This window comes from Rhopalosiphum maidis, chromosome 1 (genome assembly GCF_003676215.2).
Source record: "Rhopalosiphum maidis isolate BTI-1 chromosome 1, ASM367621v3, whole genome shotgun sequence".
Taxonomy (NCBI): Eukaryota; Metazoa; Arthropoda; class Insecta; order Hemiptera; family Aphididae; genus Rhopalosiphum; species Rhopalosiphum maidis.
This window is the reverse complement of record NC_040877.1, coordinates 55,884,939-55,911,517: the sequence shown is the minus strand read 5'-3', so window position 1 is coordinate 55,911,517 and position 26,579 is coordinate 55,884,939. Positions and strand designations below refer to the sequence as shown.

The following is a 26,579-nucleotide window of genomic DNA, read 5'->3' as shown; positions in this document are numbered from 1 at the left end:
ATTTAGATTTTCCTTACCTATTATCATAATATCATAAATGTGTGTACAATTTAATTATATTAACAGATTATTTGATATTATGTATTATTATTATTAATGAAGTTATACACACGAAGCCCTGAGAATGATTTTTTTTTTTAAATTTGTTGTTATACTATGTTATAGTAACAATTATACTCATATAACACAAAGTATCTAAGTGGCAAACGTTTCAAAGAAATAAGAATAAATGGTGAATTGGGTGCAATACCTATGTTATATATTATGTAGATGACTTTTTTTAATTTCGATTAGCATACCTATGCGTGGATAGTGTACCGCAAAGTATATTATTGAAAAAAATTAAATTAACCTACTGTAATAATAATAGTAAAATAAATTACTTAAAGAACAATATCAATAAACATATCTATAAATCAATAATAGATCGTCGCCGCTCAGAATCGTTTTTCTTACACAATAATAAATTATTAAATTCAAATTTGACGAGTATCAAGTAAAAAATTTAATTTAACTTTTAAATAATGTTATAACTTATAAGTGCCTTATAACCTATGTACCTAAACACCATTACAATGTCCAGTAAACTATAAGACACTTTCATGCAAAAATAATTTAGTATACGATATATTTAAGACCAATGCTGTACATATTTAATATGTATGGTAATATCTTATGAATTAAATTTAATGATTTTATTTTTTAAATAAAAATATTGATACCCATCCTTTTGATATTAGCACTAGCCCGTCTAACAGCTATCAGAGGTCAAACAGATTTCTGATAATTTTGAATGGGAAATAATTTTAGAAGAATTGTAGTCTATGTTACATAATATGTAAAATCCAAGTGTATATAATCGCATGCAAACATTTTTATTTGAGTTTGTTGACACAAATTTGTAACCAATGATTCAGTGCTGATTTCATTAATATTTTAATTACTAGTACATACAATATTTTTGTCAATATTAAATTGAACCAGCTTTCATTTGTGCCTTTGATAGTAAAAGAAGGACTAATTATAAGTCACTAATATAATAAATACTTGGAATCTTTTTATAATTAGTTAAATAATATTTTTTTTTCAAAACTATTGTATTGTAATACTTTAAAAAATATCAATAGTTCTCGGTTTTTTAAAACAATTATTTAATTATTGGTATTTAATAAACACTTTGTGTAAGATATTAACATAATAGTGTTATATAATTTTCTTCAGCACCTTAATTGTTAAACGACATACAATAACACCGTACATGTTGTTTATGAGGTATTACACGAGGCGCGTTTTTTATTGTGGTGTCCCTAGTCGGCCAGTTAGTAAGCCTAATCCACATCGTAAGTGTGAACGCGCCAATGTCGATCGACTATAATAATAATATAGATAGCTAGATTAGTAACTGCACTTTCTCGCGTATAAAATGCATCTTATAAACCAATATAAATAATATATTGGTAATACATAATGTTATATAGGCAATACAAACAAATAAATATCGAATTAATATATTTAATTAGAAGGTGTTAATTGGTTTAAATTTATAATTTAAGTTTGATTATAGCACAACATTTGCTCATTTCCAGCTTACTAGTGTTGAATTTTGAATTTAAATGCGTGTCTTAGTGTGAGATACAAAATATTATTATATACTAATATAGGTAAATATACAATATAATATACAAATCAATAATAAATATAACTTTCTGTGCTATAATAATATTAAATTGTAAATATTTAGATTATACAAACAGTTATTAGAGCTGAACTATTAAAATTACCTACAATACTTTAGTGTTTTTAGTCTATAATAATATAACAACTAAAATAAAGAAATATTACTCACAAATTGATGTATAAATATTTTACGGATCGCAGACTGATCAAATGATCTGCCCGATCCTATATATGGCTATAATATATAATATTTAACCTAACCTCCGCTACTAAGATGGAACATACTTAGTATTCTTAGTATTTGTTAGTATTCTAACAAATTTTTTTTCTCATAATAATCTAATAACTAAAATTCCATTTATATAGTTTTAATTTTTAATATTTTACTTTGGTTGCTGGTATTTTTTTAAATTTTTAATTAGGTACCTAAAACTAGGTTATTAATTTTCATGTTTAATAAAATAAATATTGAAAAAATCGTATACTCCTATTATATTTTCTTAAGGTTATAATACCATTAATTTGAGATATATAATTGAGTTTTTTGGAAAATTTGATATGTTCTCTTTATTTGTTCGAAAAAATAATAAAACATTATATACTAATTAAATCAATATCGATCACATGTTTTATTCAATATCTACAATGCAAATATGAAATAAAACAAATTAAAAAAAATTACCTAATTCAGTTGAGACTTGTAAAATTTAATCTAATCTATGAACGATTTGAACGTGATACATTATATATTTATGTAAAATATTATACAAAAATCTATACATAGATATGAGTATGAGTATATACATGATTTATATTGAATTAATTATAAGCCTATTTAAGGGCCAATATTGTACCGTCGAAAAACACACACTCGTATTTATTTATAAATTTAAAGTACATATTTACGTTGAGTATTTTATCTAATTATTGTAATTCGTGATGCAATACACTAAAAATGCTTTTTCATATTCAGGTCCAAGATGTAATGCTTTATTATTGCTTTTGATTATAATAATATATTTATTACTAATCATTTTAAAATAATGTATTAAGTAGAACTATATGCGTTATTATGGTAGTTTAAAATGTTGATAATAATATCAATTGTATCAGTTGTCTATATGGTAGTATTCTAAAACGAGATAAGTTGATTAATTCCTAATTGGAGTTAGACATTTTTATTAAGTCAAGTTAGATTTTAGTAAAAATACATTTGCATTAAATATTTTTTGAAAAATATACGACTTGGTTTGCTAGTTCAGATACAATGGGAGGGAATGGAATTAATTTTGATCAGTTGTAACCTATGCCTATCGACATTATAAATATTTATAATATAATAGTAATAATATTTATTTAATTCCAACTAACAATATTAGATACTATGTATGTGTATTTTTTTTCTGGCAGCACTTTTTAGAACAACAAAAATGGTTTAATTTTTATCTTCGATATATTTTATGGTATGAAAGTTTATTTAGTTAGTACCCCGAAGAGTCAAAAATAAAAAATGTTCACTTCATTTACTAAAAATTAAGAACAAAAAAAAATAATAATTAGGGATAAACTGAAATTTTAAACCAGTTTTCGACAAAATTGATTATTTTATTCTGCTGTTATTCAAAAACAAATTGAGACAAAGTTGTTTATAATTTCTTACTAAAGCTATTTATGCTCAAATTTCAATCAATTTAGATATTTAAAAGAAGAATATAATTACTATAATAAAGATTAGGTAATATTGATAGCTCTATCTGAAAAGGGTATTATGGGCAAAATTGGTTATTGGCAATTAGCAAGATTAGAAAGTTTTTACACGTGTTAAAAATATTTTACACATTTTACGTTGTACAAGTACCTAGTTAGATAATGAATAATTGAATAATAGACATAAGTTAATCATAATGTTAAGTCAAAAACAAAAAATAGATATATCATGTTTTATCAGTTAACATTTATAACCTTATCAACTATATGCATCAACATTAGTATTATTTAATATAATTTTAGTTAAAGTTAGTTCTGTTAATGCAAAATAAATAAATTGTCTTTTTATTTTCAAAAAACAAATTTTCTATTTATAACGCTTAAAACAAAGGTTTGTTAATAATTAAATATACCAATTATTTGAAAAAGTTTACGTAACAATTAAAACAAAATAAAACATTTTTTACAAGCCTAATTGGTATATTATTGACATAATATGGAAATTTTACTAGATAAAAATCATTGATGACTGATGAGCGGTGGCTAATAAGAAAAGTCTAAAAAATACATAATTTAATTTTGTATTATCGATGTTTATGATTACAATTAAGGGTCAACTATGAATTATACAATATAATATATATATATATATGTGTATAAATAACAGTATTATAATGTATAATATTATGGTTTAAATGTCACAAATTATATTTGTTATAGGTAATATTATTGATTTATAATCAATGATAATATAATATAATATAGAACCAAGTCTATTACTATTTTTTTTATGTATTTTTACAAAGAACAATGCTTTAGTTTCACCTATTAAAAGACTGATGTCATTAGTAAAGGACATATAAATTGAACTTTACTTCCTTGAAATATTTTAATAATTATATGAACAGAATTTTTTATATTAAATGTATGTATATTATTGTATAATTTGTATTATTAATATCATTTACTCGTACATTACTGTCAATATTATGCTGTTGTATATATTGTACTTAGATCTTATGATCCATTAAAATTTTAAATAAATATTTTGCTTGACTAAAAACATTTAATTTTTCAAGTAACGATTTTAATTTTGAAAATATATTTTGTGTTGATAAGTCATTAAATTATTACAGCTCTGAGACAAATTAGGGGGAAATACTTGCTCACTGGATATGGAGCACCATATCCTTTCGAATGAGTGATCTCTGAATAAATACTTATTCAACATAATATGTCTCCTCGAGCCAATAAATTTTAAATACGTCACACATCAGCCAGACCAACTATGTAGACAGAAAACAATATAGATTACAGATACTATTTTTATATTAGAAGTGTTAGGCGTATGGCGTTGACGTTTAGGTAATATGATAAAAATTAATTTAATCGAAATTATTATTCAAATTGTTTACATAAATGAATTACATGACGAGTACGATGTCAATTGGTTATTAAATCAATAATTATTCAGATTACAATACAGATTTAAATTATCATTTTAATAGCTTAATTATTTAATAACTATCCTCATGAATTAAAAAATACATAAATAATCTGTAAACAAAATAATAGTAATGTACCTAAAGAAATAACGTTTAGTATGTTGGCGGTTATCTGTTGAACAATAATAATGATGATCTCGTATAAAATGTCAGTATTCAATATCAATAAAAAACTTTTTATAGCGAAATTACTTGCAGTTTGTTGTTATCATTGCTGGTAGGTATTTCAACATATTAATATGCTGTGGCATTAATAATAGAAAAAGGTGTTACTGACGATTATATAACTTTATATATTGTTCATGATTTAAATTTATATGCACGTGGTTTTTGTTCATCAATAAAATTGTATTCGTTGTATTACATATATTTTTGATTTTATTATCAATGTCTGACGTAAAAGAAGTTCAAGAGCGAAAATCAGCACAAAAATATGGTCCAAAGGCGACGTTGGCACAAGTAAGTGTTTTATTTATAATAAAAAAATTTTTAATCAAAATGTTTAACCAATGTAATTAAAATTGTGATAGTGTTTGGCGACAATAGCACAAAGTTTTCTATTTATCGGATTTGGCATGAACTTATCAATATCTGCAATAGTCATTCGCGACTTGTATCGAAACCCAAACAGTGAATTCTCGATAACGATCACCGAAGCTTCATGGTACGGTAAGTAAATTAAAATTAATTTTTACTATATTTTTCGATAAGTTGATCTCATTGAACTGTTTGAATATTGATTACAATGTTGAAGAAGATTTCAAGAACAATATTATTTACATATAATAATATTGTTTTAAATTTAATCTGTGTGATAATACTATAATCTATTATTATAACATCTAAAGTTTAAATCTTGCAAAATAGATAAGAAGAATTTACTTAGACCGGTGCATAATGGGCTGTTATTTTAAACGTTGAAATTCAATATGGATATAAACTGTACAATGTACATATTGCACAGTTGATAACAATTTATTGTGATGAAATTTTTAATTTTTATTACATACATTAAAAACATTGCTGTATGAGTATCAGCGTATTAATATTTTATGTTTAAGTTTAAAAAAACAATAAGTAACTCGTAAATATTTTGAGACACACTACGAAATAAAAAATATAACCAAAAACTGGTGTATTGTGTTTTATTATTATTTAATAGTTTGTGTACTTATATGACGAGAATATTGTGTACTCAATACAACTAAGACAACGCTTTATCATAAATTAAAAAAATACAATATAGCGATCACCTGCACATCTATATTAGGTATACCTGCTATGATAAACAATATTATTTTTTTTCATATTCGCAACTTTACAGGGAGCTTGTTGTTTATAATCTACCCGGTCGGATGTTTACTATCTGGAATTCTGCAAGATAAATTCGGAAAAAAATGCTGTATGATACTTGCAAACATTCCCAGTATTATCGGATGGGTCTTTCTATATTTCGCACAATCATCGGTATTACTGTGCGCATCGACACTTCTGATGGGATTGAGCACGGGATTCGGGGCCGGATCTACCTCATCGTACGTCGGTGAGATATCGGAACCTAGGCTCAGAGGATCTTTGGGTTCATTGGGAAGCATGGCGACGAGAATAGGCACGTTACTTATGTACATCTTGGGATTGTTTTTTGACTGGAAGACCACGGCGCTGATCAGCATGTTTTGCCCCATTATATGCACCTGCTTTGTCATTTTCGTACGTATTAATATTTGGCTTTCTATATTATTGTTTATAATACTTTTCGTAAATATTTTCGTCAATTTATATTGTAAAAGTATTGTATGTATGTGTTGTGTTATTGATATATGATGCTTATCTTATTTCCAAGTCTAGATCCCGGAGTCTCCCATTTGGTTAATCGCTAAAGGGCGAAACGAAAAAGCTGAAGAAGCCATGTGTTGGTTAAGGGGGTGGGTAGAACCTGAAAAAATTAAACCAGAATTTCTCGAACTGGTTCATTACAATGAAGTATCTGGAACACAGGGTGGTTGCAAAATTGATACAGACGATAAGAATTTATTTTCAAATTTAGCCCAGTTCAAAAATCCAGCGGTTTATAGACCACTTAGATTGATATTGATTTTTTTCTTTGTATCTTTCGCAGTCAGCATTTACCCTACCAGACCGTTCATCACCAAAATAATGAAAGAAATCGGTTTATACGATAACCAAAATGAATCGTTGGTATGGACTTTATAAACCATAATATTTTTAGTAATGCTGATTTTTATTAAAAAAATAATCGATAACATTTTATTATAATCTTAGGTTCTACTGTCAGGCTTGACGAGCATTGGGTCCATTATAGCAACTGCCACTGTTCATCGAGCTGGAAAAAGATTATTGACCCTATTGACATTAACAATAAACACTGTTTTATTATTTTCGCTTGGTGTATATATTATTGCAGTCAAAGCCGAATATCTAATATCGTCTCCTTTGATTTCATTAACATTTCTGTGCAGCATTTATTTTTTCGGCTCATGCGGTGTTTCGTGCATGCCTTGGATGATACTTATTGAAGTGTTTCCGAACAAGTAAAATATTTATATTTTTATTATATATGTTTTTTTTTAGGTTAAGATTTCCACAAAATGTGCAGTTTATCTTTGAAACAATCGTTTTGAATTGAGTATTTTTTTTCCAAAATTTTAATCAAAATATGATTTATTTTAAATGATATTTTCTTACTAATTTTTTTATATTTTTTGATAGACAAAAATTTCTTTCGAGTAGGTGGCTTCTATTTTAATTTATATTATTAAAACTATTATTATAATTTAAATGTTTTATAAAAATACCAGTAGATATTTAGTAGTTTTATTAAAATTCGTAAGTTGAATAATATAAATAATATAATAATTTTACTTTAATAACTAATTTAAAAAAAATTTAATTATATATTCTTCAAAAATTACTATAAATAATAATATTTTATTAAAAATGAAGTATAAATAATACAGCATGCAATATAATTCAGTGTTGTAGTGGAACTGTAAAGGATATTATTCTATAGGAAACCATTAAAAATAATATTGCTATAACTCTACAATATTATTTATTTTTATAAAAAAAGTATATTTTACTGCTATAACAGTAATGATATGTATAATAAACTTTTTAAATTACAGCTATAGCTTATAGTAATACCTACTTGTATCTCGTTCAAAAATATGTTTATTTAAAAATTGTACTTACTTATCATATCATATTTTTAAATACTTTAACTTGATATTTGAATTTTCTTTTGATTGAATTTTTTTCCCTGTAGAAGCCGAGGAGTTGCTACATCTGTTTCCTCGGGATTGGCCTATATAATATTATTTACATTAACAAAGACATACTTAATAATTGAAATGTATTTAAGTCTGGAGTACACTATGATTCTCTTTGGCTGTGTTGGTGTTTTTGGGTTAATCTATTTCTATTTTTATTTGCCAGAAACTGAAAATAAAACATTGTTAGAAATTGAAGAATTTTTTGTATTGAATAAAAATGGCTAAATTAAATTAGTTACTTTTATTGTAATTTCGAAGTATGTGACAACATTATTTTTATTCAAGAGGACACCACACCCACATGTATGATTTTCTTCTTGCCAAACGTTATAAAATATAACAAATTTGCGTTTAGTATAATCAATTTGTTGCTGTAAGCTTTAATAAGTGAATTGAGCTCTTGTTAAATAGTAAATACAAAGATAAGAAAATAGTTTTTTCGATATTTAAATTTTTAAGTGAGTATGTAAAATATTACAATATAAATATCCTTATAACATATTTAAAAATTAAAATATGGTAAACAAACTAGTGTATAAACACAAATAATGTCTATACTCAATAATTTAATAATAAGTTGATTATTAACTCAAATATAATATTAAAGCTAACAACACCAAATTAGTTCGTATAATATATAATTATTATATGTTTAAAATAAGTTGATAATTTTCGCAGCCATGTGGGTATGGTATCCTATTCACTTATATGTGCTGATAATATAAAACTCTAGTCTCTAATAATTATTAAGTTAAATTATCAATGCTGTTAAAAGATATTTTTAGTTATGATATTATACATATATAAATAATATTTTATTGTAAAAAAACTAAATATTAATTATTGTATTTTGGTCAAATGTAGAATTGTTAATTTTTTTTATTGTTTTACAATTTATTTTTTTATAAAAATTAACTAAAATTTAATTTCGTCGTTGAGAACATTATAATAAAACAAATAAATTTTAGAATGTATTTTTAAAAATAATTCTAAGCGTGGTGAATATTTATTTATTTAACAATGTGTTCATTTTTTTTTTTTTAATTAAAAAATACTCGATCAAAATGCTTGAAAATTTAACACAAAATTCCTTATTTCTTTTTCTTTTGGTAATTTTAAAATATGTAAAATTTATATGAATACAATTTTTATAAAAGCGTTTGAAGTTTAAAATTTAACAAAATCATGAAAATGTGCACGTTATTTCATAATTAAAAATGTAGGAGAGAGTTGCCTAGGTTAGACCACTTTAGACACTTTAGAAGAATTACAGCTAATTACTTAAAATTATAAATATTGAACTACACTTAAATGGTAGACAATAATATTTCATGTGGACAACAATTTGGCAGTTTTTTTTTTTTAATTTTAACGGTAATAATTTTTTGTTTTTAAAAACTGTATATTGTGTTCTAACTTAGGCAACTGGTTGCTTAACTTATACCACCTATTTCCTATATTGAACTTTTATTTTACCTATATTTTATCGCACCAAATTTATATATTTAAATTTCTTAGTATTTAATAATATATTTTACTCATAATCAAATTATGTTATTTTCAATTAAATTAAAAATGATTAAACCAAATTACCACTTTGAAAGATGTACAAAATATACATAATATATAATATTACATTACAAAAATTAAAAATTGTTTTATTGAAACTTAACAACTGTTAATATACATTTTTGACTAGTTTTTTAACATTATGAAAATTATTTAAAATAATAAGATTCTATACAAAATTGCTTATAAAACCGTGTACAAATGTATTTATATATTATAGTTTACTTACTAATTTTACAATAACGTTTTACAAAAACTGAAAAAAATAACATAAATTTAAAAGTTTTTGAACTAAGTGATACAATACTGATAATAATAATTGATAATAATATGTGATAAGTACAAAAGCGGTATTAAACAAATTTATAAATATTTTGATCAATATCTATATATGTTTAAGATGTTAGTAATTGAAGGTGGTACTCTCCCCTATAAAATGTTTAATCTTTATAATAACTAAGACTTGAAAATTAAATAAAATGTTCATAAAGTTTAGAACAAAATTAGATATTTAAAATAAAAAACGTTTTTAAATATTAAGTTGTTATTCAAAAACATTATTTGTATTCGTATTATTCGAACTTTACGTAAATTATTATTATGTTTTATAAGCACAACAAAAATTACATTTGAATCGACTATAATACATTATTGCCTATTTATCCTACAATCCTTTTCACACTATTATACAATAAGCTAGCGTTGACTCAAAAGTAACAATTATCCATGTAAATATATAATATTATAATAAAATAATAAATTAAATTATATAAATTAAAAAAATTAAATAAATAAATTATTATAATAGCAATATAAAGTATATATCATGAAATATACTTTGTTAGATGGGCTCTGTCAACCGTTTTCACCTAGAATTGTTTTTCGCGTGCAATAATAATATTTAATAAATTTAAATTTAACACATAATATGATACAGCGACTTACTCAATGTTGAGGTAAAATTGACACCTACTGCACAGCAGAGTGTATACCTAATTCTATCAACTTTTTTTTATTGATTTATTTTAATAGTTTTTTTTCAATTTATAACAATTTTTTTTTTTTTTAAATTTTATGCGTAAGTTAGGTTATCAAATTGATTTAACATTTATCATATTTTTAATAACTACGCAGTTTATTTATACACCACTTATTTACTATACTTTTAGTATTACTAATATTAGTGGTAAATAGTGACCCTCTATTTTCGATTATTAGTTATAAAGTACCACGCCTCGTGTATTAATAATCCTTAAAGGTTGTATCAAAATTTAAGTACGTAAATTCACAATGGTGAAAATGGTCAAAGCTAAATAATTAATATTATTTTTTCGTTACAATAAAAAAAATTAAAATATCGGAAAATATAGTTGTTTAACTTGTTAAATTGTTATTAAATTATACAAATGTATTTTCTATATTTTTGAATTTATTTTAAAAACCATTTTTTGAAGAACGAGGAACTAATAACTTGTTCAACCTGTGTGAGCAAGAAAAAATATTGTTATCGACATAACAATATTTATATAAAAAAAAAAAACTAACTCGTGTGTGTGTTACCAGTACGCGCGCGGGAAGTTAAACTTCTTTTGAACGGTACTCACTGAGTGAGTGAAAAAGAAAGTAAGGCATGGATAGAATGGGGTAATGAGGATAATAAAGAAAGAAAAGAAATTATAATACGTAATATTATTATTATTATGTGATATTATGTATATGACGTACTGTTACGCTTCGCACCGCCGCCCCGACGACCGTATGAAATCATCTCGGACGATCATTCCGTTTTTATCTAAATATTTATCTCATTAATATTATTGTTGAGTATTCTTTGTTTAATAACCCAACCAAAAATACTGTCGCTTAATGACACAACCCATGTTTACAAAATACAGCTACGACAATCCGCGGCTGCGCACAACGACATGTCCGTGTTTGCGTTCGTACGGCCGCCCGTTCGCTTTTTTTTTCCTCACTACCCTGCGTAAAGAAGTTTAACTTCAAAAAAACTAAAATAATTCAAAAATTTCTCATAAGCCTTAAAATAGCTTAAAATTAGTTCTGAACATTATATTATTATACTCATTGTACACGGAAAATAATAATTTTAGAATGTTTTATGTTTTTATAATAATTATTTTTTGAATTACAATAGCAAAATAACAAAAATAATTTGAGGCTAAATTGTAATCTTATGTTTGAATTTACAATTTATACATAATTTTAGCTTTAAGCTCTTATAAAGAAAAACCTATATATTTTTAGATTTTTAATATCTGTAAAAAAAACTTATAAAGTACGTTGTATTACATTTTCAAACATTTTTAATCGCAAACAAAAATATTAACAGTTTATCACCCATAATAATATTAATAATAAATTAAGCTAAAGAAAATAAGTCAAACATTTCAAATAACTTATATTTTGTATAAAAAAAGCTAAAATATTTTGATATACTTATATAATAATATAAGTCCAATTCTATTATCTTATTAAAATAAACATAGAATTAAATGCGTTACAGTTACAACCCGAATTTCGTCAAAACTAGTTTTAACTAAAAAATACTAGTTTCCAGTTTTCCACAATCCCTTTAGTCAATTCTGGTTTTGACTATTTAAAACTAGAATTATAACCACAGGTTTAAATAAGTCAGTAAAATCTAATTTTAACTAAAATGTATATATTTGAATTCACTCAATGTACTACATAATAAAAATAATAATTCGTCCACCACACCCTTTTTTGGTATCCACGCCATCGTCAACGTCATCTTATTTGGCATGCGATTGTATTCATTGTAGTCATTGTTGATGTTCGCCAGATGAATACTATTACTGGTCATCAATTATTACTGTGTCATTGTAAATTATGATTTCATATGGGACATTGAGATACAAATAAATAACGAAGAACGCTTTTTTAAGAAGCTTATAGAATCAGTGGAAAGAAAAAAAGACAATCATTATAATATCATACTAAATACTGTGGAAAAAAAATACTTCTTATGTAGGAAAAATATAATTCAATGCAATTATAAATTCTACGACAGTTTATCCTTTCAAAATAAATAATATAATAAATGCCTATAACAATATTATCTCAATATATACTTTTTATATTTTCCATAGTTAAAACTATCAATATAAAAATTAAAAATTTTCACTTAATAATTCTAGTTTCCACCAATATATTTTAGAGACAACTAGTTCTAACTAAATAAAAGTAAGTTAAAACTAGTTTTAACGGTTAGGATCTTAGTTATTTTTAGTTTAACTAGTCAAAACCAGAGTTGACAAAAGGGATTTGTAGACACTAGTTTTGACGGATTTTGGGTTTTAACTGTAACACATATAATGAGCCAGTCATTAAAAAAGTTGTAAAGGAACCTATAGTTTTGTAGTTTAATATATAATCGATATTAAGTACAAAGTTAATTTTTGCTGTTTTATGAATGCGATGGATACGTTTCCTTTAAAAAAATCTCATCTTTAATGATTTAAAAATGTCTTACTAAAAATTAGTATTAGATTTAAAAACACACTGAAAAAACAGCGGTAATTTTACGTGCCTACTCGCAATTCTTAAAATTATATTTGGCTTAACGATAGAGAACACTTAAAATTCATAAAGAATGAAAGAACTCATCCACTTTTCCAAAAAACAAATACCATTGACAACGAATTTACATCGCAATATAGCTATAATAATATAATTTTATAGGATATCGAACGATTTTCACATTGATTTTTTTTTAAACTGTAAACTTAAGTATAATGAATTTTAATTGTTAAGCTACAATAGTTTATGCTTAGAGCTAATAATTAAATTTAAAAAAAAATTTTAATGAAAAATAATAATAATTTATACTTTTTAATAAATATGTAATATTATTCCTAAGACATAAATAAAATGTGTGATAAAAATACTCTAGTTTTAATCCTATATTATAAAATTATAATTTTATGAAAAATATAACTATGTAACTATAATTAATAGGTTAATAGATAATAAATATTGTAATAGATTACCTATATGTCAATTTCTGGATAACATTATAAAAATAAATATACCTATATTTATTAAGTATTTTAATAAATTAAATGAATTTCGTATTACATATTATATTTATTTTAATGTTTACTATTTTGTATCTTTATTTCGGTAATTTTTTTTTATTTATTTTGTTAATAAGTAACAATAAAGCTTATTCTTTAAAAATGAGTCTTCTACTTCTTGCGACTTAAAAATTGTAGAAAAACTATGATTTCATAAAACTGTAAATCATAAATTTAATGATTTACATTTACATTACGAATTTAATTTTAACTATTTATCTAGAACAGTACAAAATATTGTGCATAGTCGTTTAAAAAATATCATTAACTATGGAAACATTGGAGAGAAATTCAGTTTCCTTAATTATATTTACACACACACACACACATATAAATATGTATATATATTATGAATTATGATGATAATTAATACTCAACACTTTATTAGATTAAAATTTGAAAGCTGGTTTTAGATTAGAAAAAATAATAAAATCTATTTTTATTCTTTTTTCTAATATATTGAGAAGGTAAAATTTAATAATGCTGATTTTAACTATATCTTACCGGCTAGTTTTGAAGTATACATTGAAATCTTCTCTTAAATTGTTACCTACTATTAATCTTACCAAATGTCAGTATTCACAAGAATAAAGTTCAAAAGCTGAAATATTATACTTTTTATCTATATTTCTGAAACATTTATTGACAACGTTATAAATTCATGATTTTTCTCTCAATTATAGTGAAAATTAGAAAATAATTAAAATGATGAAAATGCTAAAATTAATAAAAAAGTGATGTATTAAAATTAATTATTTAGATTTACATGTTATTGAAACACATCTTGAGCTAAGAAAGTACAGTCAAATGTCATGAAAATTTCATTAAAATCCGGATATTTGTGATTCTGTCCCCTATAGTTATTAAATGTATGTTAATGGCCTTTTTAGGCCGTTCATTTCTTATAAAGCAATATTGCAGAACGTATATATATTAAATGTTATAATTAATTTTTTTGGTTATTCAGTTAATTTAACATACAGTCAAATTAAAAATTTAATAAATTAGTGTTATGAACGAATAATATAATTGTACTAATATGATTCATTACGAATGATAATGATCATTATTTATGGACCTTCATCTCGAATATTTAAAATGTTATCTGAATGGAGTAGATAATTTCGTAGAAACTATAATTTTATCGACTAACTTTCTGATTTACTATAATATAATTTTTGTGTGTTGAATCAATTAGTTTATATTAACATTTTGTTGTGTTACTGTGTTTCATAATATTATTTACGTAGTTGGTTTTACTTAAATATATTATTTAGTGTTCCCAATATACAAATTCAATTCGAATAATTCAGTCATATTTGTGATACATTTTTAATTCATATAAATACATTTGAATACATTATCATATTATTATCTACTACCATCAATGTCCAGTAAAATTGACATAGGCGGGGACAATCCTGTCAAAAACTATGGCCCGATGGCGACATTTGCACAAGTTAGTACAAATCATATTTACCTACAACAACAAGCTTATAATATATTATTATAATAAAATAAAATATCTAAATTCAAAATATGTTATAGTTGTGCGCTACCATAGCACAGAGTTTTTTATTAGTGGGACTAGGCATGGAATTAACAATGTCAACGATCGTAATTCAAGATCTGTATAACAATCCAAAAAGTGAATTTTCATTGACAACGTCTCAAGTATCGTGGTACGGTAAGAATGTACATACTTATTGCTTTAATTTCAATATTTTAATTTCGGTAGTTATTGCTCAAAGACTTGACTTATTATGAATCACAAAATAATATAGCATTTTTTATTTCGGTGGTTAACATTCGGAAAACGAACAATCGGAAGAATAAATCTATTAATGTAGTCAAATATAATATAATGTATTCAACGTTTGATAGCATTCATAATTTATTTTGTAATCAACTTAGTTAGTAAATGTACTTGTTTTTAATCTAGCCCGCCAGTTATCCTTTATTAAACACAATTACACAACTGAATCGTAAAAACAATCATGTGCTTTAATTTTTGATAAAATGTTTACATAATTTATCATTGATAAATAAACTATATATTATTAATTATTATATATTATATATTATATATTTTATATAATATTTATAATGTATCAATTGGTTAGATCATGTTTGTTATCTGTGTTTGTGACAAACAACAAACTTTACTAAGATATAGCTTTAAGGTATATAATACGATATACAATATTTTCATATTTTAAAACTATAAAAGCCAAACGCGTGGTTATACAATTAAATGGTTTTTGCTACTATCGTATATAATTTTCGTCACATTGACACCAGTTTTTAAAATATTCTAAAAATATAAATTACTATTTTTAACTGAAATATCAATTTAGTTTATGATATATTAGCAAATATAATTAAAAAATGTATAATCCATTTGAATAAAATAATGAATTTGACTCCTTCATTAGAAAGCTTGATTTTTCATTATTTTTTTAATTTTACCAATATTTTAACTTAATAATGAATAAAAATAAAATAAAAAATAATACAAACTGCAGTAAAGTTAAATATACGCGTAAACGTGTTTACTAATATGATATGATATTATTTTATTTAACTATGGATAGGAAGTATATTGTTTGTATTTCATCCAACCGGGAGTTTTCTATCGGGATTCCTGCAGGAAAGGTTTGGAAGAAAACGATGTATGGTTTTAGCCAACATCCCTAGTATTTTAGGATGGATAATGCTATACTACACACACTCCGTGGCTTCACTTTACGCTTCGACCGTGCTAATGGGCTTGAGCATAGGATTTAGCGAAGCCCCAATATTATCGTACGTTGGAGAAATAACCGAACCTAGAATCAGGGGAATGATGGCTTCATTGGCGTCTACAGCCGGCATGCTAGGAATGTTTTTAATTTACCTTTTGGGATATTTTTTTGAATGGAGAATCGTCGCCTTGCTGAGTACACTTTGTCCGATCACGTGCATATGCCTCGTCATGTTGGTATGTTAATTAAATAATATTAAATTATTAAATAGGTATACATTTTTCCAAATAAATTGTTTGGTTTTTTTTTTATATTTTGTTTTTGTTGTTTAGATTCCAGAATCTCCTATATGGTTAATCGCCAAAGGAAAAAACGAAAAGGCTAAAAAAGCTCTGTGTTGGTTAAGAGGATGGGTGAATCCTGAAATAGTCAAAACCGAATATCTCGAGCTAATTCGGTATAACGAATTGTCTGGAATTCGAAATGACAAGGTCAACATCGAATACGACAGTCTATCTTCAAAATTATCCCAACTTAAAGACCCATCTGTATACAGACCGTTAGGATTAGTGATGATTGTTTTTTTTATTTCCTACATAGTCTGCCTTTTACCTTGCAAACCATATTTTAGTCAAATATTGAATCAAGTTGATTTATCAAATGATCAAAGTTTATTGTTGGTATGAAAAAATGTTACACTACACAAATAATTATTATGATGCCCATTTCAATAACTGAATTAATATTATATATTTTTGTTTTAAGGTTTTTTTCTCCATTCTACAAATGGCCGGATGCATAATACTATTTTTTATTATCAATTACCTGGGAAAAAGATTCTTAACTGTTATGTCAGTTATGATAAATACTATTTTGCTAATTGCATTTGGTCTATACATCATAGCAATTAATAACAATTACATTCAATCAACTCCTTGGTTTCCCAAAATGGTGTTAAGCGGCATTTCTTTGTTCGGAACTTCTATCAGTACTTTACCTTGGATGTTAATAAGTGAAATTTTTCCTAATAAGTAAATCTCATTAATATATTCCAATATTGTGTGTGTAAAATAAAAATAAAATAATACCTTAATTTTTTTTAGTATTGATAAACATATACCTACTTGAACTAATTATGTTATTAAAATTATATACTAAATCATTTTTTTGAGTTAATCGATTTTAAAACGATTGGTAGTAATATTATTACAGACAATAGTTATTAAATGTATTTAAAACGACTTTTTTTTACAGAAGCCGAGGAGTTGCTGCTGGATCATGTGCAGCTTTATCGTATTTACTTATGTTCATAATAACAAAATCATACTTATCAATTGAAATTTTTCTAACCTTGGAGTACACTATGCTTTTATTTGGTGGTATTGGGCTGTTTGGATTAGTCTACTTATACTTATACTTGCCCGAGACTGAAAATAAAACGCTATTAGAAATTGAAGAATATTTTAAATAAAACTTATATTATCCTTTATAATTAATTTGTTGTATGTATTATAACATTATAATATATTATGTACTGTTGTGATTTAAAAAAAAATACATATACGTATGTATAAATATGTAAAATAAAATAAAATTTTATATTTATAAGTTGTTAAATTTGAAGCTTTTTATGAAATTGTAATTACACTAATGTAAATAATTTGTAAAAGTAACTTTAAAAGTTTTATCATTTTATCAACAATAAATATTATTCTAATAAATATTCTGCACTGATTAATTTACTTAATAATAATTTTAAATTATCATGATTAAGGTTGATTCTATTTATTTTTATTTTAATGCGCCTATAATATTATTTAAATCTAAAATATAATATTTACTATTCTACAAAATAACTGATAGGTACTATAATTGCTAATTATAGTTATCATAGTCTACAGACCATTCTGTTACCTTAATTAGTTATATAATAATAGTTTGTTATAAATCGACTATTGCGTTTTGCGTGTTACTGACTTGTGGCGAAAATAATAAGCGTCATAGATAATAATCTATATATACTATTATACAAGAAAAAGTGTTAATTTATATATTACTAACTGTATAAAAAGACTTCGCTTGAGAAAAAAAGAACAACGAATATACAACACGGCAGTATATGGGTATTTCAATTTAGTGTACCTCAGTTCGCGAAAAAACCTACGTCAGTGCAGTGACTATATATCTAACTTTGTGAACTAATTCCACCGAGATGGGCAATCCGCTTATGGTGAAATCTTTGACATAGTCGTCAAAATTGGATGAGTAGTCACTAGTCTTATATATAAGATAAAAACAAGAATTGATTTATATTTATGTATAGTATACAATTTGGGCGATTTTTACAATGCCCAATCGTTACATAAAATGCCCTATATGTGTTGGGAAATATAGATTATGATATACGAGTATTATATTTAAACTATATAACATGCATATTATTAGAAAATATAATAAAGCTTGCAATACTTCCACTATTTAGCACTTGCACTTAAAAATCATTTGACAATCTAAAATTATAATTAAAATATATTAAGGGGGGAGGTAATAACGAATGAAATTCTAAAATAACTTTTTACCGTAAATCAAATGCACATTATACTAATTTAGTCTGAAAGGAATATAATATTAAATATGTATATTATCATATATTTATCAATAAGTATAAGATTTGTTAAAATTATATTAAAAAAATAAAAACTAATAATTTAAATGTAATTCCTTGAAGTTCCTAAATTCTATAAATTATAATAATAATAGAAATATTTTTACAATTGTGCATTAAAATACTTTCCTAGCATGCTTTAAGAGTTGCCCAACTCTACATCATTGTTATCATATCGATATCGTCCAAAATTTCTTTGGATAAATTCAGTACCATCAGATTGTCTAATCGTTTATCATTAGTCATGATTGTTCGCCAATGATTTTTTACAAACTTGAGAATACCGAATACTTTTCTTTGGATTTTTTTAATGATTTTATTTTTGAGTAACAGTCATCACTTAGTCTAGAGATACCGGAACAATGGGGACAGTAGGGGCAATGGCCCCCACAAAATAAATACTGTAGATGCAAAGCCCCCACGATTTCATGGCCTATTTATATTTACATTTAGCTCACAATAACTAAATATTATTCTATAATTTTGTTCAGCAAGCAATACATTGTATATGTTAGTAATTTAAAATACTAAATATCACATCAATTTGCAGAAAAATACATATGAACTTTAATTATTTATTATTTCTCATTCCAGAAAAATAAATTTTGTTTTGCCTACAATTCTTATACCTACATGATTTAAATTTGTTTAATAAATATTTGTAAGAAAAAAATGTAATTATACCTATGTACACATTTCTTCGGCATAGTTGCTGTAAAAATTGAGGAGGGGGTGGAGATGAAGTACCAAAAAATAAACACCCCTATTTTTGCCACTATGCCCTCTAGAAAAAAGCTTGAAATATTTTGCCCCCACAGCAAAAAATCATTCCGACGCCCCTGCGACTTACACGCATTACACTGCCTAATAGGTACCTACTACCTACTTCCACGGACTAACAGATACGTAATAGATTGCCGGTGGATAGTGAATTGTGGGAATGGTAAAAAATTATCAGCTTACATAACAGTTTTAAAAATGTTATTCATTACGACCGTTACGTTATTGTTTTTGTACATTAAAATAAATATAGATATTGTTTAATTATATAATATACTTATATGGTAAGGTATTAAATATGAATAATATAATTTAATTAAATGATTAAAATTCAATATTTATAAAATAGAACTACATAAGTACATACACAGATAAAATTGTTTGTATTAGTATTAATATCGCTATTATAGTTATAATAACGTATAACATAACATCAAACATAAATAATTTTGAGACAGTGATTACTAAACCGCTGAACAAGAAACCGTACGCGTAAAAAATGCAATTATTATTAGATGAAAAGAGAAAACAACTTTATCTATCATACTTTAGGTGAAAGAAATATCTTTGATTTTTAAAGTTAAATCGATTATACTTTTTGGATGTACTTGAATTGTCTCCAATATTATGTTATGTACTGATATTGATAATTAAATTAATTTGTGTAGTAAGATAGAAAAATATTAATTACATGTTAACATTTTATTAAAAGTTTTGTACTGATTTTTATATTTTAAGTTATTAATTATTGAATTAATTATTATCTATGTGCTTATTATATTATAAATTATTTATATACTATTTTAAATTTTGAATATGCATATCAAATATGAATATCAAATGTCATAAAAATTTGAATTTCGAACTCTCATAAAGGAATTTTTAAATTTAACATTATAAAAGAATATAATAACTATATTTTTGGTATTTTTTAATAAATTGATAAATGAGCAACTTTTTAGGAAGGAACTTCAATTTTCAAGCATTTGGAAGTGTATGTCATGTTACAACACGTTCAATTATGAAATTTGAAAATGTTATTTTTTTGCTTTTTTCAATGATTTTTTTAAAGAATTGTTTATTTTTCAGCAGTTTTCTAATTATTTTTGCTATTATGACCAGTTTTTCTAGTTTTTATGGATTTTTCAAAAAATCCCTCGGAAAATCTATAAACAATAAGGCAAAATGTCTCGAAAATGAAAGTTTTTTTATCTTTTAGTATATTTTTTGTAATCTTTAATAATTATATTATTTTTGGCATAGTTACAAATTAAATTTAGTACCTGCTTTATCATGTAAAAAGAAAGATTTTGTTTTTTTGATTATATATTTTTGCTCAAATTTAAGTTTTTTAAATGCTTATTTGAGTGCTTATAATGATGTTTATAAGCACTTTTTTAAGCGCTTATCTTAATGATTTTAAGTGCTATAAGTCCCGAGCCCTGATAATGACATATCCTTTATATATATAAAAGAACAGACCTTTTTTTATGTTCCAATTTCGTGACGACATTATTTAACTTTTTTATAATTGTTTTCACAGAGATGTTCCAAACACTTTTCTAAGTTTCACCACGTTGCTCGATTTTTAATTTTTTTTTTTTTTGAGTGAGGGGTAGAGGGGGATTGTATTTGAAGATCAAAGGTTACGGTTACAAATTATTATCATAATTTATTATAGAATCATTAGAATCATTTGTAAATATTTTATATTATTATTATTGTTATTATTTTTTTATAATTCAGCTATTACCTCCATTTAGAACAAATCTTGATTAAATTAAGTATAATAATTTTTTTTTCTTAAACACAACAATATGTGTTCATTTAAGAATTTTATTTTTAAAAAAGCAAAAACTACACACGATCGAAGCCAAGCAACTCAGATAGTAATATAGTAATATATATACACTATATATATATATATATATATATATATATAGGGTTAAATCAAATATTTTTGTTTTTTGAAAGCCGATATTTTATTTATTAATACGTTTTGCTTAAACTTTTTTTTTGTATCAAAATTATCGTGTTCAACAGTCTATATAAATGATATTTTTTTCATTAAAAATCTCAAGTGTGAGCCACTAAGGCACAATTTATTTTATTATTATTTTTTTTTTTTTTATTATTAAAAATGTTTAGTCATATAACCTAATAAACAGATTTATCGATAATTGTATCTAAATCCGTCATAAAATTTAAATCAGGACACTTCATGTCACGTTTCATGAAGTTGATGCGTATTACAATTTTTATAATATACAGAATGATTCAACAATAAAAATCACTCTTATTTTTAAATTAATAATAATTTCATAAAATTCTAATTTTTTAAACACTGTGTTCTCAAACCTTCTTGCATTTTTTACATAATTTAAATAATTATTTTTATTTACCTGAAACGGAAAATAAAATACCATTAGAAATCAAAGAATTTTTCACAGAAATAATAATAATTTAATTTTACGATTATTATAATATTTTCTCAGTGGCAGCTTTACAAAATAATGGTGTGTCAATTTTGAATTCGTTCATAAACCACCAACTTGCCACATCATACAATTCAAATCACTTTAAATACTATTTATTTATTTTAATATTTTACTACCACGTAATTAACAAATGTATAATTTATTTTATTAAAAGCTCTAAAAATTAAGAAAATCCTCCTAAAGATATATGTTTTTATTTTATTGTACGATCATATTCATATAGGTATATTAAATGGTAAATTAACCAACTGCATATATAATATGAATGTTTGAATGTTAAAATGAGTGAAATATGGCATTTAAAAAATTCTCAATAATTTCAAATACTTCTTGCAATTTTTCTTTAAACTTACTAATTAACTAGTGGAAATACTGAAAATTGCTAAAAATGAAAAATATTTTTCTTTTGGATTTCATTTTTGTTGAAATACTTGCATTTATTAACCTTTTTACTAGGCTGTGTAGGAAATACATTATTAAACGTTTTACAACTTAATATATTACATATAATAGAATTGAAAACAATACTAATAAAATAATTTTTATTTTAACTTTTAAGGATTGTTAAAAAAAAAAAATGTCTTATATAACCTAGAAAAGAGGGTAACAAATTACAACATAAACCTATGCAAAATCCGGAAGTACATAAACGTAATAAATTAATCCCTCACTTATTGGTATAAATTACTCTAAAACTGCAAAAAAATACAGTGACTCCTGAACTACTTTTATACAACCAATAAATTTACAATTTTCATAATAATATAATATGTATTGTATTTTATATATTTATGGATTATAATGAAGTTAATTATAATTTATTAACAGTTGAGAGGTGAGTTATAATAAATTGTATCTCATTTAAGAAATTCGTAAGAAGCAACGGATCGCTTGTCAATGACTAGTCTGTCAACAACATTACAAAACCACCAATGACCACAACGAGTCAACGAATCTATTAAAGTTATTAGGTACTTTATTAGACAATAGTAATAATAATAAGTAATAGGAGGTATCTATTATCTATTGTATATTTAATTATATCCTGAAGTCCTTAAATATAAATACCTAATATCTATCATGTATTACATAAGCGTGCTACGACCTGCAAACCTAAATATAATTAGTGCTGTGCCCTGTGTGCCTGTGATTGTGCCCCTCAGGACGGCCCTGATAATAATAAGAAAAATATCCCGCACCCGCATGTGTTGTCTCCATCTTACACACGTACGACTTAGTAAATTTTTGTTCACCAATTTCAATAGTGTGTTTTTAGTTTTGATAATAGAGTGAATTGACCAATTATCAAACTATTTGCTAAAACATTCAACATCTGTGTTCTATCGTTGGTTTTTTACGATATTTTAATTTTCAAGTTAGTTATGAATATGAAAAATTAAAGTATTTTAAAAACCCAACGAGAGAACTCAGATAATGTTCTTATCTAAAAATGTAATAATAAGGTAATTTACTCTAATATCAAAACTAAAAGCACACTATTGAAACTGGTGAACAAATATGCCATACGTGTGTAAGATGGAGACAACGCATAATGTAAAAACGTGAAAAACATACACACCCACATAATACTTTTTAAATTTAATCTACCCCCTACTAATGTACTATGAAATATGAAAATTTCAAACGGCAATAACCTGTGAAAAGTACAAAACCTCGTTGTTAAACTATCCTTGTTATGTGTTAAGTCTCAATAGACAAAGGTTAAAAAGTTAATTTTTTTACTATCACTTATCAGTTAATTCTAACGGTTAAATGGTTATTATATGTAATAAACATTTATAATCACACATGTTATCAGTAGAAACGTTATCAATCTTTAACCTTTTGTAGTTTTGTTTTTGACTTTCTATTTAGAATAGATATTAAGTGCTTACCTAGTACTTACTGCTTACTAGTTTTCATATTTCATAAATCATGTTAGAACTTTTGAAATATTAAGTATCAAATTATAATATGTAATATTATTTTCAAAATGTAAACTCATTTCAAGTACAGAGGTTTGAAAACTATCTTCATAACGGGCTAGTTTTATTCACAACAAATTGTGTGCGATTGGAATATAATAAGTATTTATGTGTACCTTGTCGTGAACTTGTTTGAGCGAAAATTTTTGCGATGGTTAAAATGAAGTTGTCATGTCTGTTTCTGTGCGTTATCGGGTTCTCAATCATTACATTGCTGTGCTTGTACCTCCCCGACAAGCCGATCGCGTATAACATTGGTAGGTTGTCAGCACTCAATGCCAGTATTTTACTTGGCAGCCATTCAGTTCAACTGTTTCAGACCAAGTAAGGAAATCACACAATGTTGCAATGTATTTTATTTTAACAAACATAATATAATCATTAATCATTATAAATATCATTATATTTTTTATGTGATATGTATTGTAGACATATTTTATATTAAAATAATTGTATTATGTATAGGAAAAATGAAGAAGTGGTCATAGCTGTTGTGATTTGTGGAAATCGTACGTCTGAAGCACTAGTTATGATTAAATCTGCAATTGTCTTTCGAGGTAATTCAGATCTGAGAATTGTCGTGATTGCAGAAAAAAACATTCAACAAGAATTTGATGAAACGGTGAGTATTGTTTAACATAATTAGTACTACTGTTGTCATATAAAATGTAAAATATAATATGTATTGGTTATGGGCTATGGCTTGTGTTTTAGCTACGAGATTGGAGACTATTAACTAATGATTCATTTTCATACGAGATACATAGTATTATCTTTCCTAAAGAACACTCCGATGAATGGAGAAAACTATTTCAGCCATGTGCATCTGAACGTCTATTTTTGCCAGTAAATATAGTTCAAATTGATATATTTATGTATCATAATATTTTTAATTTTTTTTTTAATTTAAAATTTTCAGTCAGTTTTAAATCATTTAGACTCAATTCTCTATGTTGACACTGATACCTTATTCTTAAGCAACGTGGAAGATGTATGGAAACATTTTTCTCTAATGAATTCTTCCCAGTTGGCTGCAATGGTACCTGAACACGAAGACTTGAATGTTGGATGGTACAATAGATTTGCCAATCATCCATACTACGGAAAATTAGGTTAGTTATTTTGTACAAAATGTATTGCCAAAAAATATACAATATTTACATTTTAGGATTGAATTCGGGTGTAATGTTAATGAACCTAACCCGTATGAGAGAATTTGATTGGATAAGTAGACTAGCGCCTGTTTTAGAAAAATATAGATTATATCTTACTTGGGGAGATCAAGATATTATAAATGTTATTTTTCACGATCATCCAGGTAAATCTCGTATAACTACTTTTTAGTATACTTATAAAATTATTGCTATGATTTATTTTAGATAAGGTTTATGTATATCCATGTCGATATAATTATCGTTCTGATCATTGTATGTATATGAGTAACTGCAAGTCTGCTGAAGAGGATGGAGTGGCAGTACTTCACGGATCTCGTTCTACATTTCAGACAAACAAACAGCCTGCATTTCGAGCATTATTTAATGCTATGTCACAAGTATGAGCTATTTCAAAATCATTACAAAATAATTTGGTTTGTTAAAATACATTTTTTCTTTTACAGTATCAACTTGGTAGTGATCCAGTTAAATATCTCTTAGAGGCATCTGCCAGTCTACTTAATGAGACTACGTCAACAAATTGTGGACATCTTGCTCCCATATTTACACATAATATGAGACTTATGTTTCAAACAGTATGACAAAATCAATATTCAAACATTATTTATGGTATCAACAAAAAAATAACAAATCACATATTAAGCTGATACTAATTTTGTATCATGAAGTATTAAAAATGTATTTATATTTATTTGAATTAATTTAGTTAATATGTGAAACACAAAACAAAATAAGATCTCAAATAATTTAAATATTTTTCTATTGATATAACTTGATATTTTATTTTTAGTTGAAATATGACTTAAAAATATTTTTATTATATTTTCTACTAGTAGATACTAAATTATCTACTAAACACCACT

At 24.9% G+C, this 26,579-nt stretch overlaps 3 protein-coding genes across 3 annotated transcripts; all 3 read left to right on the top strand.

The window, feature by feature from the left end:
• Window positions 1-4,994: 4,994 nt before the first annotated feature.
• Window positions 4,995-8,663, top strand: LOC113556466 (facilitated trehalose transporter Tret1-like). The gene is made up of 6 exons (XM_026961426.1): window positions 4,995-5,348; window positions 5,420-5,558; window positions 6,214-6,599; window positions 6,738-7,088; window positions 7,173-7,441; window positions 8,176-8,663. Exons 1-6 carry the CDS (start codon window positions 5,277-5,279, stop codon window positions 8,405-8,407), a joined length of 1,449 nt encoding a protein of 482 aa, XP_026817227.1. The 5' UTR covers window positions 4,995-5,276; the 3' UTR covers window positions 8,408-8,663.
• Window positions 8,664-15,256: 6,593 nt separating this feature from the next.
• On the top strand, window positions 15,257-18,177 carry LOC113561171 (facilitated trehalose transporter Tret1-like). Its single transcript, XM_026967443.1, has 6 exons — window positions 15,257-15,328; window positions 15,418-15,556; window positions 16,464-16,849; window positions 16,946-17,293; window positions 17,379-17,644; window positions 17,868-18,177. The coding sequence occupies exons 1-6, from the start codon at window positions 15,257-15,259 to the stop codon at window positions 18,082-18,084; spliced, it is 1,428 nt and encodes a 475-aa protein (XP_026823244.1). The 3' UTR covers window positions 18,085-18,177.
• A 6,515-nt stretch (window positions 18,178-24,692) lies between these two features.
• Window positions 24,693-26,579, top strand: LOC113548485 (glucoside xylosyltransferase 1). The gene is made up of 7 exons (XM_026949382.1): window positions 24,693-24,865; window positions 25,007-25,163; window positions 25,256-25,387; window positions 25,461-25,653; window positions 25,710-25,859; window positions 25,921-26,093; window positions 26,160-26,579. The coding sequence occupies exons 1-7, from the start codon at window positions 24,693-24,695 to the stop codon at window positions 26,295-26,297; spliced, it is 1,116 nt and encodes a 371-aa protein (XP_026805183.1). The 3' UTR covers window positions 26,298-26,579.

Coding starts and splice junctions, on each gene's coding strand:
- LOC113556466 (XM_026961426.1), top strand. CDS start 5,277: ATGTCTGACGTAAAAGAAGTTCAAGAGCGAAAATCAGCACAAAAATAT. Junction 5,349..5,419: donor CAAAGGCGACGTTGGCACAA/GTAAGTGTTTTA, acceptor AAATTGTGATAG/TGTTTGGCGACAATAGCACA. Junction 7,442..8,175: donor ATTGAAGTGTTTCCGAACAA/GTAAAATATTTA, acceptor TTTTCCCTGTAG/AAGCCGAGGAGTTGCTACAT.
- LOC113548485 (XM_026949382.1), top strand. CDS start 24,693: ATGGTTAAAATGAAGTTGTCATGTCTGTTTCTGTGCGTTATCGGGTTC. Junction 25,654..25,709: donor TCCATACTACGGAAAATTAG/GTTAGTTATTTT, acceptor TTTACATTTTAG/GATTGAATTCGGGTGTAATG. Junction 25,860..25,920: donor TATTTTTCACGATCATCCAG/GTAAATCTCGTA, acceptor GATTTATTTTAG/ATAAGGTTTATGTATATCCA.
- LOC113561171 (XM_026967443.1), top strand. CDS start 15,257: ATGTCCAGTAAAATTGACATAGGCGGGGACAATCCTGTCAAAAACTAT. Junction 15,557..16,463: donor GTCTCAAGTATCGTGGTACG/GTAAGAATGTAC, acceptor AACTATGGATAG/GAAGTATATTGTTTGTATTT. Junction 16,850..16,945: donor GCATATGCCTCGTCATGTTG/GTATGTTAATTA, acceptor TTTGTTGTTTAG/ATTCCAGAATCTCCTATATG.